At 50.1% G+C, this 23,400-nt stretch overlaps 1 protein-coding gene across 1 annotated transcript; it reads right to left on the reverse strand.

Annotated features, from left to right (window-relative positions):
* Positions 1 to 337: 337 nt before the first annotated feature.
* Positions 338 to 23,191, reverse strand: YWHAG (tyrosine 3-monooxygenase/tryptophan 5-monooxygenase activation protein gamma). The gene is made up of 2 exons (XM_064467569.1): positions 22,939 to 23,191; positions 338 to 3,811 (listed from the first exon to the last, which is right to left on the reverse strand). Exons 1-2 carry the CDS (start codon positions 23,023 to 23,025, stop codon positions 3,155 to 3,157), a joined length of 744 nt encoding a protein of 247 aa, XP_064323639.1. The 5' UTR covers positions 23,026 to 23,191; the 3' UTR covers positions 338 to 3,154.
* Between the last annotated feature and the right edge of the window lie 209 nt (positions 23,192 to 23,400).

Raw genomic sequence — 23,400 nt, forward strand, 5'->3', positions numbered from 1 at the left:
GGAGGGTGGCAGGCAGACACCCACCCACCCTCCCCTTGTCCCGTGGGAGCATCCGGGGACCATCCCCATGGCTCCCCCGGCCCAGGAGCGCATTCACCCCTGCCCCGGGAAGGCTGGGAGCCTGGTGAACCATTAACCCGCAGGGATGCGGAGCACGGTGTCTTGGCTTCCCCGGGCGGAAGGGAGCTGGGCCCCAGGGGAGCAGAAATACGGCTGTTCGCTCCTGGCCTCCGCTGCCTGCCCTGGCTCCCGAGCGCCGATGGCGAGGGGGAGCCCCCCATCCCACAGAGCCCCCCAGAAACTCGACACAGGCGATAACAATTAAGCAGCGCTGACGTCAGATCTGTAAGTTTATTTGCTCAATGTACGACGGCTACATAATGACTCACATTCATGATATTCCATCACTGAGGAAAAACTGCTAAGAATGGTCCGTGTGTGAAATAATTCCTTACAGAAACACGGAGTTGGAAAAATAATCACTGATTAGACCTTAAAAATAGTTCACTGCATAACATGACAAAAAGCACAAACAAAGGCTCATTCAAAGAACACAGTCATTGTTCTCCTACACTGTAATAGTTATAATTTCACCATGACGAACACCAGACATTAAGATTAAGCTAACACTGGTGTTTTCTTTTGCTTTTTTTTCCTTTTTAAAAACAAAATCATATATAATTGCATGTCACTATAGCAACATCCATAACAGATCAGTTTGTTACGATCACTATTTGGTAGAGCAAACTTTACCCCCAAAAGAAAAAAAAAATAAATTAAAAAACTTTAAAAAATTTTTGAAGACTATTTTGTCATAGGAATACATAACATCTACAGTATAAGTTAATAAATTTCAAGCTACTGTATAGAAATACGACACTAGCATGCACAATATTGTATCAATAGAGTAATGGAGCAGTAATCATTTCACTGGAGAGACAGTATCATAGGCAAGTGCATCTCTTAAAAAAAAAAAAGAAAGAAACGATTCAAGCTGCTTAAAAATCAAGTCCCTGACCCCCACTCCCGTTTTTAGCCCTCTTGTGCCATCTCTCCTGCATAAGTTTCCTAAAGCAGCCAGAGCAAAAGCCGAAAAGAAGAGGAAAAAAAAAAAAAGAAAAAAAGATAGGTTTTGTAATTCCAGTAAATCACTTCCAAATTATACAGCTGGGACAACACTGCTCATGGGACACGGGGGTCAATCAAAGGAAGGTAAGAAGCCTAAAGCGATCTCCCAGTCCACGGCACGTAGCGGCAGCGCGAGCCTCTCGCCGCGGGTGCTGCACACCGTACACCGGCGGATGTGCCCACTCGCTGCCCAGCGAGGCTGGGCGAGGCTCTGCCTGCGAAGGCACCCCGGTCAGGGAAAAGAAAAAAAAGCTTTGCCAGCATTGCCGGGGCAATATCTGGAGGCCGAGCACCAGCCTTGGCTCCGCTCGCCCCCTGAGGAGTCGGGGCAGCGGCTTCGTTTGACTGCGGGGAGGGAGCTGGAGCGATGCCTCCCCGTGCAACCCGGCAGCAGGAGCGGCTGTACCGTGTGTGCAACACCACGACGCGCTGTTTGCGGACTGACTCTCGAAAGGGACAACGAAAGCCTGTTTCCAAAAGAAAAAAAAAAAAGTAATGCACGAGTGCGGTTTTTCCTTACTGCGCAGCTTTAGGTGAAAAGCTACATGGCACGGCACTCTGCAAGCCAGAGAACAGCAGTGAACTTCCAACAACGATGTCAAAATAAAAATTAAGAATAATAAATTTACTCAAAATGGGGTAAATATTACCTGCTAAGCAACTCAGATGCCCCATCTCCCACCCCAGCCAGATCAGACAGACTCAAACGATTTTGCTAAGAGAACTAAGTTCCTGGGCTCCCGATGGTTGATAGAAATGTCTATGATTGTAGCTCTTCCCTTGAGGATTTCTCTACCAAATTAGTTTCTAAACTCCTGAAGTTCACTCATTACACCACAAGCTTCCCCAGGAGAAAGGAAAATGCACCGGGCTTCCCTGGTGACAAACAAGGGAGCCTGGGTGCTGGAGATCTGCTGACAAACCTCATGGTACAGTGGGAGAAAGTCAGGCAGAGTGAAATGGCAGTGCAATCCCTGAGGAAGCAGCTGTGGCACCTTAAATCAGGATGGTCTTTTGAAATACCAAACACAGTACATGACATACAGACCTGAATGCTCTTTTTTTATTTTTTTTTTTTGTAATTTTTTATTTAAGTGGCATTTTAAGTTTAAACATTTCCCCCTTGTCTAATTAAGCTCTTAAACCTTTTGCTGTGGACTTAAAATAGTTGAAACAGCCGCTAGCCAAGCACCTGTTAAGCTGTTGACCAAAAAACTAGAGCAGCTTTGATGTTCCTCGGGCGGGCGGTCTTCTTGCCTTGGGCGACACAGAATAGCTAAAGCCAGTCCACAGGCGAGGACTGATCAGGAAGGCAAGCCAAAAGAACTAGCAAAAGAAAAAACAATCAAAGGCTTGATGTCATATGGCTGTAATGTAGAAATACTGTAAACTGCAATTTAGTGTTAATACTGTAAGCTACCCTAATAAATATCTTAACAAAAAAAAAAAAAAAAAGATTGGATGGCCTAAATCCTGGGGCTTTGCAAGCCCCAAATTCCTTAGTTGTTTTTTTTTTTTAATTCCTTTTCAATTTGGGGATTTTAAGCTACGCCCTGTCAGGCAGAGCGCTGCAGAGAGACGCCCCGCGACGTGGTACGGACACACGGCACTTGGACTGAAGAAACAAACGCATGAAGCCTTACTGGAACCACAGAACTCCCTTTTTTTTTTGCGTTGCTTTCCTTAAAAATGAGGGCCATTCCATCCACGTGAATTCATCTTAAAACCCTTTTATTTCTAGCGATAAAGTTAAATTAAAGACAGCTCCACTTGTATTAATAATCTACAGAACAGTCCATATGCCAGTGAGGCTGCTATTCCATACCAGCACAGCCAGCCTGACTTCCACTAGTGGTGTTTTGGCAAAAATGTCAACGAGGCAATCAAAGACAGGTTGTGGGGGGCCTCCCTGGGAAGGTGTCCCCTCCCTTTCCCTCCCCCACCCCTGACCCCCCCCCACTCGTGGGAAAAAAATAAAGACTGCAGTAGTTAGCATCAGCGTGCGGCTGCCAGTCCATCGGGGGGTCTAGTTGTTGCCTTCTCCGCCGTCGTCGTCTTGCTGATCGCTCGTCCAGAGCGTTAGGTTGTCGCGGAGGAGCTGCATGATGAGCGTTGAGTCCTTGTAGGAGTCCTCGTTGAGGGTGTCCAGCTCGGCAATGGCATCGTCGAAGGCCGTCTTGGCCAGGTGGCAGGCCTGCTCCGGCGCGTTCTGGATCTCGTAGTAGAAAACTGAGTAGTTAAGCGCCAGACCGAGCCGGATGGGATGGGTCGGCTGCATGTGCTCCTTGCTGATCTCATGGGCTTCGCTATAGGCTTTCTCCGAAGACTCCACCACAGTCGCCCTCTTCTCGCCAGTGGCAACTTCGGCCAGGTAGCGGTAATAGTCCCCTTTCATCTTCAGGTAGAAGACTTTGCTCTCGTACTGCGTCTCGCTGCAGTTCTTGATCAGGTAGTTGTCCAGCAGGCTCAGCACATCCTGGCACACCGCTTCCAACTCCTTCTCGATCTTCTCACGGTAGGCCCGGACCATTTCTATCTTCTTCTCATTTCCATCAGCAGAGGTCTTCTGCTCGATGCTGCTAATTACTCGCCAAGAGGAGCGCCGCGCCCCCACCACGTTTTTGTAGGCAACGGACAACAGGTTCCTCTCTTCGTTGGACAGAGGCTCGTTCAGCTCCGTCACCTGCATTGAGAGAGGGAGAGAGAAGAGAGATACTTGGGTTAAGCCCCAGTCACTTGACACTCCCATCACACGTTCAGGTGCTCCCGCACATCTCTAGTGAGCCGCAGAAGGCAGCCAGCTCGCCAAGTCATGTGGCATCCACTTCCATCCCCGAGGGAGCCGATGGGGGGCGGAGGGGAGGGGCAGGGAAATCACACCATGGTCCAGTCTCCCAGCAAGAGGGGTGGGCTGAGTTTTATTCGAGGTATTCTCCATTTCTTAGAAGATCATCGTTTTCCAGAATGAGAAAAATCCTCTAGCAAAGAGACACCTTTCACCTGAGGGATGAGAGTTGGACTTTGTGATGCAGGCGAGAGGGACAGTCAAAGCAAGAGGGTGGAGATGGTCTAGGTTTACAAGCTAGCTGCACAGATTAACAATACCATAGGTACAGGGTGTTCATCTTTTCCCATTCCCATACACACAGGGCATGCTTCTGAGATGCCTAAAGAATAAGTTAGATATTAAAATTGCAGCTGCCTAAGGCAGCTGCACAGATAAGGCCTTAAAAGCTCACATGGTAAGAGTATGTTCTTCCCACACAGGATTTTCTTCATTGAGGATAACAGCATTAATGCACAGCATCACTTCTACCTGCCTCACGTGTTGCGGCAACAGTGGGATTAAAGAGACAATAGAGCACAGAGCCACCTCACAAACAGGCTGCCAAATGCTGCCTTGGCTGGTTCAGTTACTGGGAAGCACCACGCTTGATATTGCAACAAGCTCATTCCAGCTCCCGCAACCCCATCGCTGGCTGAAGCCACCCAGGCAGCACCTCTGGCAACAGCGAGGCACCCAGCCAACTGCTGCACCAGCTGCCCTGCCTTACGGGCAGCAGGTGGCTCAGGAAGGGCTCACATCCCCCTTGTCTCCGTGCTCTGCCGCATACGTGGGTCTCTGCACCCTCAGAGCGGGTGCAGCAGCCCAGGATGCTGCGGCAGCCAGGCTGCTCCATACAGCCGCTCAGCCGGGGTAGTTATACCTGCCAAGTGGCACTGTGAGCCTGCACAGTCGCCTCCCCTTCCCCCAGGCACACCCCACCCCACCACATACACACCCCAGGTACAGCCATGTGGGAAGCAGGCCAGCAGAGCAGGAACCTGTAAGCCTCCCTCTCGGCAGTCATTCTCACAAGGATTAGGTAATGGTTTGGATGTGAAAGGCCTGTGCAAATACTGAGTCATTTTCACAGGCGTTTGCAAGGACAAGGTTTGTTCTAGGCCTAGATAACCACATTTGTGGTGGTGATCAGGAGGCCAAGGGTTGATGCTGGAAGGTGTAGGATGGTCTATCCCAGGATCTCATTTGAGCAGCCTAGAATGACTCACCCTTGTTAATACCATATTGACCTGTTCGTTCCAGCAACATCCACTCCTGCCTGCAGCTCTCCTTACAGCTGTTCAGCCACGGTCTGGCTAATGTCTTCTCCCAAAAATCAAGCTACAGCTAAGCCTTAGTTTCCCACGCAGCAAACAGAATACTCTGGTCTCTGATCCGGACCCCCTCTACTCCTTTCCTCAAGGCGGAGGCAGCAAGAGCAGCCTCCACTCCCAGCTCCCACTACTATGTGGATCTGTGCTGCTCCACGAGATGCTCTACAGCCTGGCAGGGGAAGCAGCAAACAGCCCAGCTCCACACCAAAGGGGGTCTTACTATGTAAATCAGGCACAACTGCCTTCTCTGCCAAGGGCAAAAGATGGCTGAGGGACCAGGGAAATGGGTTAAAGAGGACAGAGTCTCCTGGGACTATCAGCAGCCGCCACCAATACAGGACAAGGTGCACAGGGCAGCATGCCAAGGCAGCTCCCAGCTTTCACGCCTCAAGGTAAGTAGGGTGTGTGATGCCCGGGGATTGATCCATGTCCCACCTCTCGCAGCCAGGCTAATGGCAGCTAATTAACCACACGGCTCTGGGTTTTGCGTGATATGCTGCTTCCCACAGAAAGGCTGGGGCAGAGCCTCAGCCCTACAAGCCTGCTTCCAGGCTGACTTGTGCTCTAAGTTCAGAGGTCTCTAGTTTTCTGTATTTTTTACAAGCCTTATCAACTTTTGAGATTACTCCATTCATTCTTCCCTCTGAGTGACACCTGCACAAACATGAGTTAAAGACATGGTAAGGTTAAAGGCAGCTTTGAGATACTAGAGCACAACGATGGTGTCTCCCTGCCCTAGAGCTTATGGGTTGTCTGTCCTTGGAGATATTCAAAACTTCATCAGGTTACTCAGGGTCTTGTCCCATCTAAGTTGCCCTGCTTTGAGTAAGGGAACCGGGACTAGAAGCATCCAGAAATCCCAGCCTGACTTACTCTCTTACCTTCCAGCTGTAAATGGCGTGTCCAGCATCAACAGCCATACAAGAGACTCGTCAATTCCAACAGTTTTCTGTCCTGACGCTAGTTATAAGGGCTGATGATCACATGAGTGAGACGCTTTCTGAGCAGAGATACCAGTTTTAATTGTGGACGAAGCAGGTGATTTTAAAGCTGCCCCACAGCTGAGTCTGCAGATATTTATCACTGCAGAAAAGTGGATTTACCTCCTCTCACCAAGAGTCTTGCTGGAAGACAGATTTATTAAAACTACAGGAAGTTTTGTAGGATTAGCTTTGCCACAAACATTTTAAATTCAAAACTATTAAGGATTATGGAAGAAAGTTGCCTGTCAAAATCCTCTCAATAAACTTGCTGACAGATGGAAGGTACATCTGTAGAGAAAGCCGATTCCTCCAGGGAGCTGGCAGGGAACTCATCAAAGCAGAAAGGGAACCTCGTTAACTATGTAACTCCTTTCTAGCAGTACCCAGGCTCCCAGTAAAGTAGAGCACTGCAGAGATGCATTGCAGAGCAATGGCAAAGGTGTAACACGGCCAGAGACGGGGACCGCATCCCTCAGCTCTAGGAGAGGGAAGGGAAGAGGCTGCAGTCCTGCACGTATTCCAGTTTGCAACTGAGCCAAGAGAGGAAGAAAGCAAGACCATCTGGCACTTAGACATTCCCAGTAGGAAGAAAATGCAAGATGCCCAGGACACCAGATATCAGACAGCAAGAGTATGCTTAGCTGCCTTTATCAGTCACTGGAAGGTGGAAAAGACGTATCCCAGGTTAAGCTGCCTTTGAGAACTGCCATCATCCCTGCCTCTTGGTCTGCCCAGAACCTGCCTGCCACATCTCAGCACTACAGCTAAAACGCTGCTGCCCGCTTGCCTGCCCCACTGCACCAGAGGATGGGCTGGTGCCTTTGCACTATCTGCCACGATACATGCGGCGCTGCAGCATGGGATCGCACAGTCACCATCGCACTGCTTTTGCCAGCAGCGCTGTATGGGTGAACATCTCCAGCAGACCATCCAGAAACCGCTGCGGCAACTTGTCAGGTGGATGCGGTGCCTTCACCGTAAGCCTGTGCTGGCTAACCAAATGCTGATATTTCCTTACACTGCAGGATACCAACACAGAGTGAGTTCTATCAAGCCTGAGCCTCAACAGCAAGCTCTGATATACTTAATTTATAGCATTGCACTGAACACCTCTGATGTAACATCAATAAGGCAATACCCTGCATCAGGCCTGGATTGGGCTGCAGCAGTCACGTTACAAGCCCTTTTGGAGAATTTTTGCAAACGTCTGTTTCCAGCATCCAGATTGATATTACTAGAACCCTCCCACTTCTTAACTCGGACCCTGGAGTGGTCTCACCTCCCTTAAGAAGGGCAGCACCCTCACGTACAGACCAACCCTATGAGCATTCAGTCACCTGATACCGTTGCCAGCACTGTTACATGGAGTTAGAGACTTCAAATATCCAAAGAAAAGCCTCCGTTTGGCATTAAGAGGGCTTGGCAGGAACACAAAGCCATCAGCCTCTGGCTGGAAGTCTACCTCCTCTCTGGGAAGCTCAGCCATTTTTGGAGTTTTACTTCCCTGGTCGACAGCAGAGAAAAGCAGAACTTCCACTGCAAATCCCAGTAACTGTCAAGCCTTGTTTCACCCTTGTACCCCTGTAGGTCAGAGAGGGGGCAGGGGGCAGGAGACGCATGCGGCTGAAATGGAGTCAAGCCTTGCATATGGCACAAACAGCCAAGCAGAGAGCCAGTCCACATGCTTACGCAGCTGGAAACTTGATAGATGCAAGTCTTCTAGCTATTCTGGAAAAAAAAAAAACCAACAAAAAACCAAACCAACAAACTAACCATGCTTTTCACCTTCCTTTCTGCTTCCTCCCACCAAACAAGCCCAGCCTGCCAGCCCAGCCACAAGACTGGTTCTTTATTGATGCAGAGCAGCAGGAGACCTCAGCTGTGGCGCCTCTTATTTCCCTGCTAGTCTGCAGGCAATGGTCTTACTTTCAAGAGCTTCCCCCATGCCCTGTCACAGCACATGACACATGTGCCAGAAGCCAGACCCTTTGCACACTGCAGGCAGAGCTGTGCTCAGCAGCTGCCCTGCCTAAGGGCAGAAGCAGAGGAGAAGACACCTAGCCAGGGAGTACAGGTCTATACCGGGAGCATGGAGCAGTCTACACTGACAGGCTTTGGCTTGGAAGCGGGCTCCATCAAACCTGAGGATGCCAAGTTCCAGTCTCACCAGTTCCTGCAGCCTTTGAGGGTGCAGTGTCTGCACCAACAAGACTCAAGTGCCCTAAAGCCACAGGAACAGTCCAATAATTCCCGTTGAACAAAAACTACCAGAAGTTTAGGGTTTCTACTGCTTGAAAGTCCAAAAGTTTGTACAAATCAGAGCATTCTGATTTGCAACAAAGCTCTTCAGAGGCAGTACAATCTCAGAGAAGGTTCTCCCGATTTCTCTGCTACAGCTGCGAGCTCTGACTCAGCACTCTGTCCAAAACCTGGCAGGCTCCTCGCATGCCCGAGTATCACATTGCAGCCAGGCGAAGGTTCAGCCTCATGCAGAGGAGCCAAGGAGCATGCAAAACTTTACCTGCCCCTAATGTCAGGGTCTGTGGCCTCCAAAAGCCCAAGGGTTGGTCCTACTGTACCTTCTTTCCAGAAGCATCCTAATTAGCAGGCTTTTTGAGAGCTACAGGGGAGGTTTGCTCCCAGCCAGCAGCAGGTAAGTTTGCTGATGGGGCTTATTCCAGCACTCTTATCCTCCACTTCTCACCTTGCATCAGTAGGTCTGAATTAATCATTTCTGAGTACATCATGAAATCTTTTTCAATAACCCTTCAGTAGCTGCAATGGAGGTCCACCACAGGGCTTAGGTTTACCTGTTTACCCTTATACACATGGATTTTCACTCAGTTTTATAACTAAGTGCCCACCCATTTATGGCTCCTACCTAGCTTTGATGTCTTATCTTAAAGCATACAGCAGAGCAAGCTGAGCAGACCGAGAGATTCTTCCCTGGGGAATACCATCAACATTTGACAGTTTAATCCATGTTATAAGCCTCAACACTTTTGCTTTTCTGATTGCCTAGAGGAGATCCTCAGTCCCTGAAGACACTAGACATCTACAAAGGAGCCAAGCTTTCCTGGAGAGAGAGTGAGAGAGAACCACAAGAACCAAAAACTGTGCACCGAGAACAGCTTTTGAACTTCACCAGGGCTCCTCTTCCATCAGGATACAAAGCAGCCAGCTCCTCCTCAGCACTTGTGTTTCCTCTGTTTTATCTACAGCTTCTGCACCATGCAATTAAGTATTATCTCTCAACAGAAACCCTAGCAATTGCTTTGTTTTCCTTCTCATGCTGCTTGTTAGTCACACTGAGGTCTGGCCTGAAGGTCCCCTTTTTTGTTTCATTTTTAAAAGGCAAATGTGCTTTTGAAAGAATGTTCTGGCCAGAAGTCCCACCACTGAAATTCTGACTTGGTCTGAAGCCACTGGCAAGGGGAGCAACCAGCACGCAACCACTTCAGGCTCAAGCAGCTGATAAATGTTCACAACTACCCGCAGCCATGCCAGCTTCCCCCCATCTCTAGCTGCTGTCTTGTGGTGGGACCCCATCACCCGTCTGCAAGCACCAGACCGCTTTCAGCAGCCCAAGAGCTGTCATTTTGGAAGTGACATGCCAGAGACACTGCCTGGTTTTTCTGTCCCCTTCTCACTCTACATGTAGCTTCTGAAGAAATGGCTGCCCTCAAGCACATTAAATTGTCACCTTTACCTGGTGGCTTGATTACAATCATGATTAGATGTCTCACAAGCTAGTCAAGAACAGCCTCTGCTTGTGCGCTCCAGGGAGAGCTGTCCTATGACACTATTGCAGCAGCTGGAAAGATGCTTTTCTTAAGCACTGTCCTACTTCGACACAAAGTAGGCGTGTGTTAAGCTAGACCTAAATCTAAAATCTTACCAGATTTCACCAGTTTGGGTCTTTCCTCCACCTTGTACTCTAGCCTTCTCCCCCACGTCATACTTCCAAAGTAAAAGTCATACCTTTAATACTTCTCTCCTTGCTGACCTCTGCTGTCCTCTCTGGTTGTGTTTTCTCTCAGCATAGCCAGGGGGATTTCTGGCCACAGGTTGAGCCGTTCCTCTCATCTCGGACAAGACCAAAAAAGCACAAGCAGGCTGTGGGCAGAAGTTAGTTCCCCACTGCTGTCTCCTTTGACTGTTTCAGTATGAATAATCATATGCTAGTTCCTCATTTTTAAGCTGGTGAGGCCAGGTCTCATTGCAGGGCAGTGGCTGAAGGCACATGGGATGGGCTCTGCCATTATGTTTCAAATTGCTCTGAGTGCATCAAGGACCAGTGTCTGCAAAGTAAGATTGTTTATCGCTTGTAGCGTAACTGGACCTCAGAGGCTACTTAGGCACTCTATACACTGATCAAGATTTCTGCATGTCCTATATTTAACAGCTGCTTTCATCCCGCTCTGTAGCCTTTATTGTTTAAGGCAACTTTGAACCACCCAAATCAAAAGCCTTCAAGCTGGAAGGGAGATGTGAAAACCAAGCACTCATTTCATTGGCCTCTGTAGCTTAACAGCTAGTTAAGCTAAAGTGAATTTCATCATACTACACACAGGTTTGATCAGTCCTGGGAGCCTGCAGATCTATTCCAGTTTCAGTCTGGCTCTGATCAGTTTCACCTAGAGAAAAAGCAAGTTTCAACTACTTGGGTCATTCCTGCATGTAAAAGGTCATAAGGGAGCCAAGGCAAGAAAGGCAGCGACAACAGAAGAGCTCTGAGCTGTTCCTATTCTGCATTTAGTAGCAGCAGTTCATGTACCACCTCTTATCTGCAGCACTGCAGCCCCAGCATTTGGTCTAACGGCCCAAGTTCTTCCTGCTGCAGAACACCTGGGTGCCATCGATTTGTCTCACCAGCTTCTTCTGCAGCTTTTGCGATAAGGCAAGCACAAGGGAACATCCGCCTGCTGTCCATACGTGGCTTCCAGGCACATTAATAGACCTTGCAATGTGCCATGGCTATGGAGTTGACAGAGGGCAACCCAGACACGTCACAATAACCAGCTGGGAGGAACAATCCCAGCTCCCCAGCATGGGCATCGTGTATGCTCTTCAAGTGCATCAGTGTAGAGATACAAACCATTTCTGAATTAGCACTGCACAGTCTTGTAGCAGGGAGCTGCTCCTATAGCTAGTATCTGCTTTTTGAGCCATTAAGGAATTATGCCCAAGTTGTTCTTGTCTTCCTTATTAACACCCTGATTCTTGTTAGCCTTACCAAAAGACAGGCTATTAAACAAGATAAAACCGGTCATAGGACAACTCGTTTCACTGTCCTGCTGCTACTAGCTGCCTTGTACCTATTAAAAACTCTTGGGAAAAATAATCAATCTCTGTCAGTCTAGTGCCTTCCTGCCACCAGATGGAGAAAGCAGCAAGTCAAACCACATCAGTCCCAGCATTTAAGAGGACTGTCACTCAGGGCTCATTACACAGTCTCCGGCAGATGGGATACCAGCACCTTTGCCTGCTGTCTACAAAGCAACAGAAGGGATGCCAAGCTATTCCTTCCCTGAGATGCGGCAAGCTGGGAAGCATCATCTGCCCACTTTTGCCTTTCTGCAAGCGCCTTAACAGCGGCCCAAGATCAGCACCCGGCTCCGTCACCCAACAGCCTGGGGAGCACTCCTGCCTTGGATTATCCAGTCTGTTCTCTGCTGATAGGCCTCTTCTCCAAGCTTTCTGCGAAGTGCATGGAAGACCAGTGCCAAAGCACACCACTGCCACAGGAGCTCAGATGCGCTCCTGGAGCATGCCAAGAGTTTTAGAAGCTCAGAGTAGATCCTTCTGAAAGGAAAATGACAATTCAGTGTTTTCTACAGGCTCTTCTGGGCTGAACTGAACTTCTCCAGGTGCGAGTTGAAAAGCTCTTGAAGGGTAGCTCTTTCCTCAACAGCATTTCTGTACAAGTTTAAAGACTTGATTTCCACCCCCTGCCCCCCATTCAAGCATTATTCTTCTTCAGCGAAGTCCATCCCCTCACAGGCTGTTTAGCCAAAGCAGCCATCCATGGGATGACCACAGATCACTTCTAGAGTCTTAAGACTTAGTCAACATTGGAGGGAGTAAAAAACATCAGTCTTCCCCTATTTATGGCAAAACAAAACCATGCTAGACAGACTTCAGGAACTCTAGCATGTAAGATGAACCAAGTTTCATGTGGGGAGAGTGCTTAGCGCTGCTGGGAGCATTAGCTGCTTAAAGACTTACCTCACAGCTTCTACGAGTACTAATCTGGCTCAGATATTAGTGCTTTCCTGCTCACCTCCAGCCCCACTACTGGGCGGCAAGTACCCTGCCACCAGATCATCAAATCCTCCCTGGAGCTTCAAGTGCCAGGCCAACACAAGATGTTTGTCCTTAATCAGCAGCTCAAAAAATGACAGCGTTACGCTGTACCCATGAGCTGTATTCAGTTGAACTGAGTAGGGAGAGGAGAGACAGTGTGCCATGGGCAAGGCACCCCAGGAAAGGCTGAAAGCAAGTTCTGGCTGCTGAGCAAGCCTGCCAGAGCAGGATGAACTGGGCAATTCTTGGCTGCTTGCATGGCTTCCTCCTGCACGGCAGAGCCATTGCTGCCACGGCAGCTGGCAAGCTGCTGCTCCAGCAGGATGAAACGGGAGAAGCTGTAACCATGCAAACAACTCCCTGCAGCTAGCACATAAGTTTTTAACTGCTTCATGTCATTACCCCAAATGCTTTGGAAAAGTCTGCTTGTTTCACATCAAAGTAAGGTTCTGGAAATAAAAAAAACCAAACAACAAACCCAAGATTTTTGCTCTAGGTCTTCTGGTGTGCAGAACCAGCAGTTCCTTGCAGTGTCTGTAATATGTTTTACCAGATTAAGCAAGAGACTTTCCAGAACACCCAGGCGGACTCCTGCATGCCAGCCCCACGACAGGTTTAATTTCCGCATCAGGAAGTAAGGTGATTATCCCTCCAGATGTACTTTACCCTCCCACTGCTTCAGGGATTTCAGGGCTGATCTTACACACCTCTAGCAGATAATTTTATTTCATTTCTTAAATGAACTTACAGAACAGAAAGTCAAGTTTTTGCTCTGGCAGCTTTCTGGAGCACTGCAGCCCATTTTGAATTACAAGGAGGGTCACTTTACTATTCTAGATCCAACCGTGGATTTAACTACCCTCGCCTGGCTCCAGCTATCTCCTCCCAACCCTCTTTTGAAGCCCAAGGGACTACCTCCACAGATTTGATCTCAGTTCATCACAGGTGACAGAGCCCCTCAGGCAGGGATGTCTTGACACCACAAATGCAAGAAGCCAAGCTCCCAACTTTGAGGTAATGAAATATTCATCCCACATAAAGCTCAACAGCATAAACAGGCAAAGCTCCAGTGCCTTCCTCGGCTGGGTGTAAATCAAAGGCTGTTAATCTTCCCCAAGTTCTCATTCACTGCTGAATACTGAGCATTAGTCTTTTACAAGTGCAGATTTCCTACAGCACTTCTGGAGTGTATCTGTTAGCATAAGGCACAACAACAGCTTCTCCAACTACTATTAATAAACTTTACGCTGCAGAGAACCACAACTGTCCAAACAACGTGTCCATCAGCAGCCTTGTTAATGTTCAAGCTGAGACTTCTCACTGGTGTTTTTCTACACCCTTGCTGAAACTATCTTAGAGGAATCAGAAGCATACTGGGTACGTAAGCAAAGATATATCCCAAGCAAGCCAACCCGTCCAGTAAGATCAGAGAGAATTTGCAAACAATTAAGGAATGTTTTCTACTTGAGTCCCTGCAGACCTGCGTTCATCCAAGTGCAGCTGCCTCAAAACACCCATAGACTGACTCAATTCTAACATCGCCTTTATAGAAGAAAAACATTAAGTACTCTAATCCCTAATCTGGGGATCACTTTAAGGGAATCTCATGCCATCATCAGTGACACGTTCTCCTACTGCTATTAACTAATGCACTGCCCTTGGTCACTAGATCACTAGTTTTGGGCCAAAAATCAGGTTTGTTTAATACCAAATTGAGCATGTGCTGGGTCATTCCTGAGACGTGACTAGATCTGGGTTAGCACAGAAAAACCTGAGACCGGGGGAAGTTTGTACTTAAATAGGCAGACAAAGGCTTTTGTTTCACCAGCTACATGAGGGCATTGCTTTTGAGAGACAGTCTCATCAGTATTTCCTGCAGCCCGAGGATTGCTGCCTCATCATTTCAGCTCCTTTTTCCAGAATTTTACCATTCCTGAGTGTTTCCAGCCCCCACCAAGCAAACCAGCACTGCAACCAGGGTGAGACTCCCAGCTGAACATCAAGCCCTGCGCTCCACCAGCCCCAGCAGCTCCCAGGGCCCTGGCCCACCGGAGGGACTGGAAATTCACAGCAGCTCAGGCTTGGTGCCATTGTATACTCAGAGAGGCCAGACAAAGCCATCCCACTGCCGAGCTCCTCCCCAAGGCAGGCTCCCCACCCAGAGCCATGGGTAGGAATCCAACATCTTGACATCTGGACTCTGGAGAGAGGAGTCAGGCCTCTTACTTAAAATAAAAATTAAATTTAAAGAGCAGAATGAAAGTCCTTTTGTCACCATTTTCCTTCATTTTAGGGTGGGAGGAGGGACTTCTCGTTAGATCAAGCAGCCAGGGGAATGAACAAGAGAAAGCTGGCTATGACAGCACCGGCCGTGCCCAGCCAAGGAGATGACACACCACCAAGTTACACAAACTCCACAGCCAGCTGGTTGTGGGTCCATATCCTTCCCCTTTCCTGAGTGCTCCAGACCGAGTGCAGATTTGTGAAGTGCCCCCCAGCTGCTCAAAGGTTGCTCTGCTTTGGAGGGAAGAAGGTGGGAGGAGGCAGAAACCAGGAGGGACCTCAGCAATGCCAGTGCACCACCTGTACCCTGCACGGGAGAGCCCAGCCACACTCCCTCACAGCCCTACCCATCTTGCAGGGTCCTCCACCACCCATGTGTAAATGCAGTGCATTAAGACAGCACTGTGCAAGCCGCGGGCTGGGTTTCCACAAAGCCATTTTGTCTCTATGGGGGAAGAAGAGTTCACCCATCTGCAAAGACCAAAAGCTGCACAAGGCAGGAGCACAGGCAGAGCCTGGCAGCCATGGCAGTGCATTTTATCTAACTACTGCCAGCATTAAACCAGCCGGGGCTATTTATCTGAACTGCATCCTGAAGTCAAGCCGAAGGTTTCAGAAGTCAAAAGACAAAGCCACCATATCTTCACTATTACAGTGATAAATTCATAGCTACTTCTCCTTCATTTCAGCAGATGCTAAAACAGGTTTCCAAGCTACTGCTTTCCAGTGGTGACCATCGCTTGCAGAACCGAATCTAGTAAAGAGTTGCTACTGTTTTAATGAAATTTTTGGTTTCCTGACATCAGGTTGCCATTTATCTTCAGTCATGTGAATATGATAGAAGGGAGGGAGACTTCAGCCAAGGACAAGTTAGGTCAGTTACCTTTCCAATAAAGAACAGAGGCTGGTTAAGGCTTTCAGCCTTCCAGAAAGAAATAATAAAGGCCTGGACCACAAAGGCAAGAAGGTATAAGCTGGCTCCAAGCCAGTTAGCACAAAAATACTCATAACAACATTAGCTTTGGAAAAAATTATCTTGAGTTGCAGAGCACTGAAGTGTAGAAAAATGCCTGGAAGCATCAAGGGTGCCTCAGCTATCCAGAGACAACTGAAGCCCTATATCACAGTTTTGCCACGGTGAAGAGGAAGATGATGCCTGTAACCTATCAAGACTGTCAGTGGAGAAACGCTTGGGAAGCCAGGCAAATCCTGTTTTACCATGCTTTGCGCTGCAGCTATTCCAGTATACATTCATGTTTCGCTGTCAGTCACAGGTCAGGAGGTAAAGCTGGGCAGGAAAAGCAGAAGGCAGCTTCAGATCTGCAGAGTCCTAAGTGTCCTGGACACTGACCCTACTGAGAAAAGGCTCCTCTGGGTCAGACTGTAGGCTTTTTCCAGCCCCCTCTTCCCCTGTACCTGCCTCTGAACAGCCAGATGTCTGGCTGGGATACACTGAGCAGCTAGCTCTAGTCTGACAGTCCTTTTTGCTCTTCCCTGCCAGACTGGTATTGAGCTCCCAATATGAGCTCTACTCACCTCTACCAAGGGAGAGAAGCAGTACCAATCAGTCCAGCAGTGCTCCACATCCAAGGAGATGTCCAAGCCCAGACAAAGCCACCTCCCAAGAAGCCGTTTTCTCAAGCATTGGCAGTTGGACACACAAAAGCTTGGATAGTATTTTTCCTAAATATGTACCCTTGCACACAACTTCCTATGCATTCATTTGCACATGGTTTACTTGGCATGAAGCTGCTCAAAATAGAAGCTGAAGAGTTCATGCATTATACCCTGCCAGATGTGTCGCCATCCAGGGAGGTTTCTCCAGATGTAAAGTCACGGCTACCACTCTCCTCTTCCAGCCCCTGCTCCATCAGCTGCACCGTGTATCCTCAAGAGTCACAACTAGTAGATCCTAACTACAGGTATGCATCAATCAAAATAGTAAATGTGACAAGCACATCTCATCTTTTCTGATGCCTCATAAGGCAAAGATCCGCACACTCAATGCCTCACCCTACCCAAATCTGCGGTTCCACAACACCCGACAGGCTGGCTGGCTTGTGCTTACTCATGTTGTCCCAGAGCATTTACTGAACCCAAGGGAGCACAAATTATTTAGAGATTTAAGACAGAAGACTGCATCCAAGGTTAAGTGACTGCTTACCAATATCAGGGGCCTTTGACCACACAAGCTGACAAAACTCCCACCACGTACATCTTGCCCTTGCAGAGTCCTTTCATCAGCACAGCTTAAACCCACCCTGAATGGCAAGAACCACCCCATCCCAGCATTTCAGCAGGAAGCAGAAGAGCAGCTTGCTGGTACAGCTGGAGTCCTCTGTCTATGCACCATCCTGTTCACACTGACATCTTTCTCCATCTCAGTTCTAACTGTGATTCTTCCAAGCATGCGACACTCAGTATGGAGTGGTGCAGTGAAATATCAGGCCCTGAAAATCCTTGTACTTATGATTGTGAATGGGCTTGGGGTCACCCATCAGCCTGAGAACAAAACCCCAGTCCAGCCCAGGCCTCCCCATGGGCTACTGGGGACCACCGGGTCACACTTACTCCAACTTCCTGATCTGAAGTTCCACAAGGCTGAGACTTCATATTCCTACCCAGAAAACCAAGCTGACCATGCTCCTGACCAGCTCTAATGCTGTTGTCCCAGACACAAGAATGAAAACAGCTTAAAATGAAATGGTCCAATTATACACAGTAAAGGAGAGATGGGGCAGAGGGAAAAAAATATGACGGAGATCCTCAAATTAAGGAAAGACTTCCTTCAACCAGCAACAGAAGGTGAGGAAAAAACATGTTCCTTATCTCCCCTATCACAATCCAGATCCCAGGAAACAGCCACTACGCCAGCCATCACCCAGCAGTAGGAAGCAGAGCGATACAACAGTTATATGGATAGCCCTCACTTCTCTTGCAAGCACCATCCAGCACAATCATGAGAGCTGCTAAGAGGATGCTGAGTGACATCAACTAGTTCAAATAAGACAAGCCAAGAACAGAGTGAATATGCTCAGGAGATGCATGAGTTTTCAATCAGAAAACACTTTTGGAGCTGAAGTTCTGTGGTTGCCCTTAAATTGCTGTTCCTGTAGCCCAAGTTCATGTCACTAGTGCCCAGAGAGTCTATTCCAGAGAGCAACTTTGGGATCAGCTGGTGAACAAAGCTTGGGCAGATAGAGCTTGTCCATACATATTATGAAGCTTTTTTGGTGTTCAAAAAGAAAAAAAAAGTCTCCTGTGAGCCAGCCATCTTTAACCACAAGCAGCAGTGCAAGAAAGAAGGGGTGGAAGGGAATCAAGACAACTCCCACCAACCTTTTTGCACTTTCAGGGCTAGCCACCACCCAAAAGATCTACTGGCTAAGCCCAAAACATCTGAGGGCTCTTGGAGAGCCCTTGCCCAAGAGCTTGACTGTTTCTATGTACCCCAGACATCTGCAGAGGATTCAACAGTAAATTCTCTACCACAGTCTCAATATCACTTTCATTTAGTTCAAAAAGAACTATTTCTAATCAAATCCACACCTGGCTGTTACACTTGGCCAACTGAGAGAAATCCAGCATGGTCTCACAAGTCAGTAGCTTTTCCTAAAGTTCATAGATTAAGACTTACTAGGAGCTTAATGGGGAATTTTTAAGAGCATAGGCTGCTGAAGACTCTCCAGTCAATATAGTTAATGTGTGTAGTGCCCACTGTACTCACCTACAGGGCATGCTGCTACCTGTCTGTGGCTTAAGTACAGATGTGAGACTCAGCCTACCACTGTATGGTCCTGAGGCCAATTTACACAGAGACAACCCACACCGTGAACCGTTACGAGGTTGGAAGCACGGCAGGACGGCAGCTCCTGACACAGCCATCCTGCCCTGACCCCGCAGACCTCCGGGAAGGAAGCCCTGCTCCCTGTTCTGAGTCACGCTGTCTCAGACCCCCACCACAATCACTCAGGTCTGAGCAAGCCATCGCTGCTAAAGGGCAAGGGGACTGCTCCTCTGTGTGTAAGAGCAGGTCAGAAAGCACGCAGCCATGCAGCCCCTGTGCTGCAGTGGTCCAGAAGGCACTACAAGGCTGAGCAGCATTCAAGACGCCTGCGCAAGGGGCGGTGGCAAAAGCATTGATGCAGTCATTAGATGCCAACATACCCTCTCCACCTCGGCACTGGAAATGGTTTCTCAAAATCTTCCCCAGCCCCCTGGGAAGTGCTACTACAGCAGCTCACACTCCTTGTTCCCTTCCTGCCATCACAGATGGCCTGCCCAGCACTCTTCCTGGAGAAGCCTTTCCACCTCACCCTTTTGTCTCGGCTACGCTGTGAAGCAGAAAGGAGCTAATCATCCCTGCTCCACTCCCCTGGGACTCTCCAGATAGGAGGAACTTGCGTTACTCCCCCTCTTTCCAAGGGTGAGTCTGCTAGCTGCGTGAAGCCTCACTATCTGCACAACCCTGGTCACCAGACATGGAGGATGATAGCCTGCCAGGCTGGTGAGCAACATGGCAGAAGCCCACAAACCCCGTGCCAGGGAAGGCCTGCGGTTCTCATGCTCGCTCTCCTCCACCCACAACTGCCATTACTGCACCAAGAGCCAATTGTGTCTAAAGCTTGGGCAGCAGCCGTCTGCTTTCCAGCATCGCCCACGTTCACTCCTCCATACCCACCAGCACTGCAGCTGATGGTCCTCATGTGTGGCACAGCCACAGCCCTGCTGCAGAGGTTGGGTCCCCAAAGTCAAGTAGCCAGATGCTCCCCTCACAGGGGACCTTCAGGTGAGTTCACGGACTCTGCCATATGGTCCCATACCTACATGATACATAGATGCAATGTAATAATCCTCCCCCCACCCTTCTTGGGCAACTTATTTTCTGCAAAGTTCTTGCAATCATCTTGCTTGTTCACCTGTGCACTCCTCACCCCCCCCCACCCCAAAAGGTCCACAGGGACGCACGAGCTTTGCTCCCCAGGCAGCACCTGCTGAGGGCTTAGCAGGTCTCCACCTCCAAAAAGCCTCTAGCAGCATTGCTGCACCCCAGCTAATGGATATCGATCCACAGCCCTGGTGCTGGGTCAGACTGTAAACTCTTCACGGAGCTGAACCAGACAAAAAGGCATCTCACTTCAACCGCAGGCACTGCGGGCAGCAAACTCCAGCGAGGGCAGGGCGCTAGGAAGGAAACCACTGATGCTGCTTAGGAGGGCAAGCCCAAGCTAATGCCTGCCCGATGGCCAGCAGGCACAGCCACCACCCTGGGGACAAGCGGGGAGCTTTCCTACTCTGCAACACACTATAGGGCTGACTGTACCCCCAGGCATGGTTGAGGTGGCAAGGGACATGACCAAGGTCACACAGCCACTCCCCAGGCCAATGGGCCCAGCCCCATCACCCTTCCCAGCTGCAGCACCACCTTCTGCTCCCTCCAGCAGGCGAGGGGACCATCCACTGCATTTTACCAAGACACTCCGGTAAATGTCACATTCCGGGGCTGAAGGAGCAGTCCTGCTTCTGCAGCAACAATGCGACTACACATACCAACTAGGGGCACTGGCTACTGGCACTTGCAGCAAGGAAGGAGCTATAACTTATTTTATATATATATATATATCAATATTATTTGGAAGAAACTATTGTGATCCAGTACATCACTGTGGCAAACAGCACTGGGTGAATCAGCAGACAGTAAGAACCCCAGTACACCATTTCCATTTTAAACCATTAAAATTGCCATTCAGCGCAGGCTCTCAACCAGGCAGGGTTGAGGCTTGCTGAACGACGCGCCCAGCTGCCTTGCTGCCACCCGTGAGGCGACCACCAAAAAAAATGCAATAGCAAAATGAAGCTGCAAGAAAATGAACCTCCTTTATGCACATCATTACCACGCCAGGCTTTAAAGGGAAACTGTCCAGCATTTCTCAGCACAGTGTTAAGGAAGCCAGGAGACAGCTAGGTTTAGAGGGCAGGAGACAAAACAGCAACGACCACGGGAATGCTTCTGCATCACCTTAGCTAGACGCAGCCTGCATGCTCTCTGCTACCACCTGGGTGCATTGCAGCTTGGACCATCGCATATGACATCACTAGGCGTTGCTACGGAAATGAGTGCGAGGTCATCAGCCTCCCGCACAACCGGAGCTGGGGGATGGGCAGCACACAGGACGGTGACAGGGATAACCAAGTGTGACATGTCCATCACCACCGGACCGGCCGCACCGGAGTTTGGGCAGCATCGTGCAGAAATGAAGAACAAAGCTCTGCCTTTTGTTTGCTGTCGCGGAAGGCGTCAATGCTCCCGCTGTGAATCATGTTCTTACAGCCAAACTACACGGCAACTGATAAGCAGCATTAGCCCGGGTTACTGTTTCACCAGGGCCAGTAAGAACTAAAAGGAAAAAAATGTATAGATAATCTCTAACAACACCTTCAGCTTAAACACCGAGCCTGGGTAAGCAGACTAGGGAAATTCACCCGGCGGAATACTGCAACACGGCTGTGTGCCCCAGGCATATCCCTGTTGGCTTTGTCATAGCGGCTGTATTATCTGTAGGAAATGAGCTGTAGGATCTGCTCACACAGCAGGCTTTGCTTTAAAATGAATAGATGCCGTTATCAGAAAATGCTATAAAAGCCATAGTGCAGCAGAGGAATAGCCCGGTTGGTTTAATATGATAATATCTTGTTCCAATTATCCGTATTTCATTTCTTGATAAGACATCTCCTCCCTCCCCATTCTCGGGCTGTGACAGTTTTGTCTGTTTGATAAATGCAAGGTTATTGACAAAATGGTGCAATATGGGCAAACAGAGCTGCACCCACGGCAGACTGCGACATTCCTAGATCAGCATTCACTTTTCATCAGCCAGGGAGGACACCCCAGCTCCTTGCAAAGGTTCAGACCTGACTAAGAAGACAAACATAAAGCACAGTTTTCCCCTTTAAAGCACCCCCTCCCTCCCTCCACCCAGTCTAGCCTCTCTGCAATATGACAAATGCAGAATCTTCTGGAATGACTTGATCCTGCCTCCCACGATTGCTTTGTTTGCAAGATCAGATCAGAGATATGTTTTTTTTTCCCTTCTTATATTGTCAAAATGTCAGTATTGAAGGGGAGCGTTCGGTGTCACAAATCAGATCAGCCTGCTATATGCAGAGTCTTTATTTTAAGAGCGTGAAATGAATACAACATGACTCAATTCATAAATCTCCAACCAAGTGCAGTAAAAGTAAGAGCTTTGGCAGCAAAAGGGCTCCCGATCTTTGGGGTCACGAACACACACCAGCTTCACTGACCATGAGCAGGAAGGGATGCACGGCAACGATGGCGGTATATTTCGAGAGCAGGGAGAGATGTGCATGCACCCCCACGCCCCCCCCTCCCCAAGCAGGATTTCCCACAGCCTCGCCCCACAGGGCTTGGCAGCCCCCTGAAGCTGGCATGACCTCCCTGGGGAGCACCGCACCCTAGGCTGGCTCCTCTGCCCCCTGCGCTAGGGTAGGGCAGGGATGGGGGCGCAGCAGAGGATGCGTGGGGGGCCTGGCGTGTGGGGAAAGAAGGGATGGGGTGGGGAGGTGATGCGTGGGGCAGGGCAGGGGGCGCGTGGGGCAGAGTGGGGGGCAGCAGGGCGGGGAGAGGGTGGGTGGGGGGCAGCAGGACAGGGGAGGCAATGCACAGGGGCTCTAGGGAAAGGGAGAGGATGCGTGGGGCAGGGTGGGGGACTCTAGGGCGGAGGAGAGAGATGCGTGGGGCTTGGTGGGGGCTCCAGAAGAGGGGAGAGGATGCGTGGGTGGGCTCTAGAGCAGGGGATGAGGGTCGGGAGAGAGCAGGGTATCCCGGGGCGGGGAAAAGCGAAGGGAGCGGGACCCAGCGGGGGGTGTCGGGGCAGCACAAGGACCGGAGCCGCACGGAGGGCCCGCACACCCCCGCGGCGCAGCCCCCGCCCCCCCAGCCCAGAGCCCACCGAGGGGGGCAACACGGGAAGGGCAAGGGAAGCGCGGACCCGCACCCACAAGCCCGACGGGGTGGGGTGAGAAAGGCGAGGGACGAGGGACATGGGACGGGACTCACGTTCTTCATGGCGGCCGCCATGTCGTCGTATCGCTCGGCTTGCTCGGCCAACCGGGCCTTCTGCACCAGCTGCTCGCGGTCCACCATCTTCGCGGGGCCGGGGTAAGGGTAAAGGAGGCTGCGGGAGGAGGAGGAGGATGAGGAAGGGCGGCGACGGGAGGAGGAGGGCGGGCGGCGGCTCCTGGCGCTGCTGCGGCTGAGGCGGCGGCGGCGGCGGCGGCTGCACCCGGTGCTGTGCGCGCGCCGCGGGCCACCACAACCCCCCTGCGCACGCCCCGCCCCCGCCCCACCCCGCCGCTCACCGCCCCGCGCGCGGGGCACCATGGGAAATGGAGTCCACGGGGGTGCGGGGCCCTTCCCGCCGCGCCCCTCCGAGGACTCCATTTCCCGTCGTGCCCGGCGCTCCAGAGCCGCGCCGCACCCGACCGGCCCCGCCCCCGACCGGCGGCCCCGCCCCGCCCC

The sequence above is a fragment of the Phalacrocorax carbo genome, chromosome 17, assembly GCF_963921805.1.
Source record: "Phalacrocorax carbo chromosome 17, bPhaCar2.1, whole genome shotgun sequence".
Lineage (NCBI taxonomy): Eukaryota > Metazoa > Chordata > Aves > Suliformes > Phalacrocoracidae > Phalacrocorax > Phalacrocorax carbo.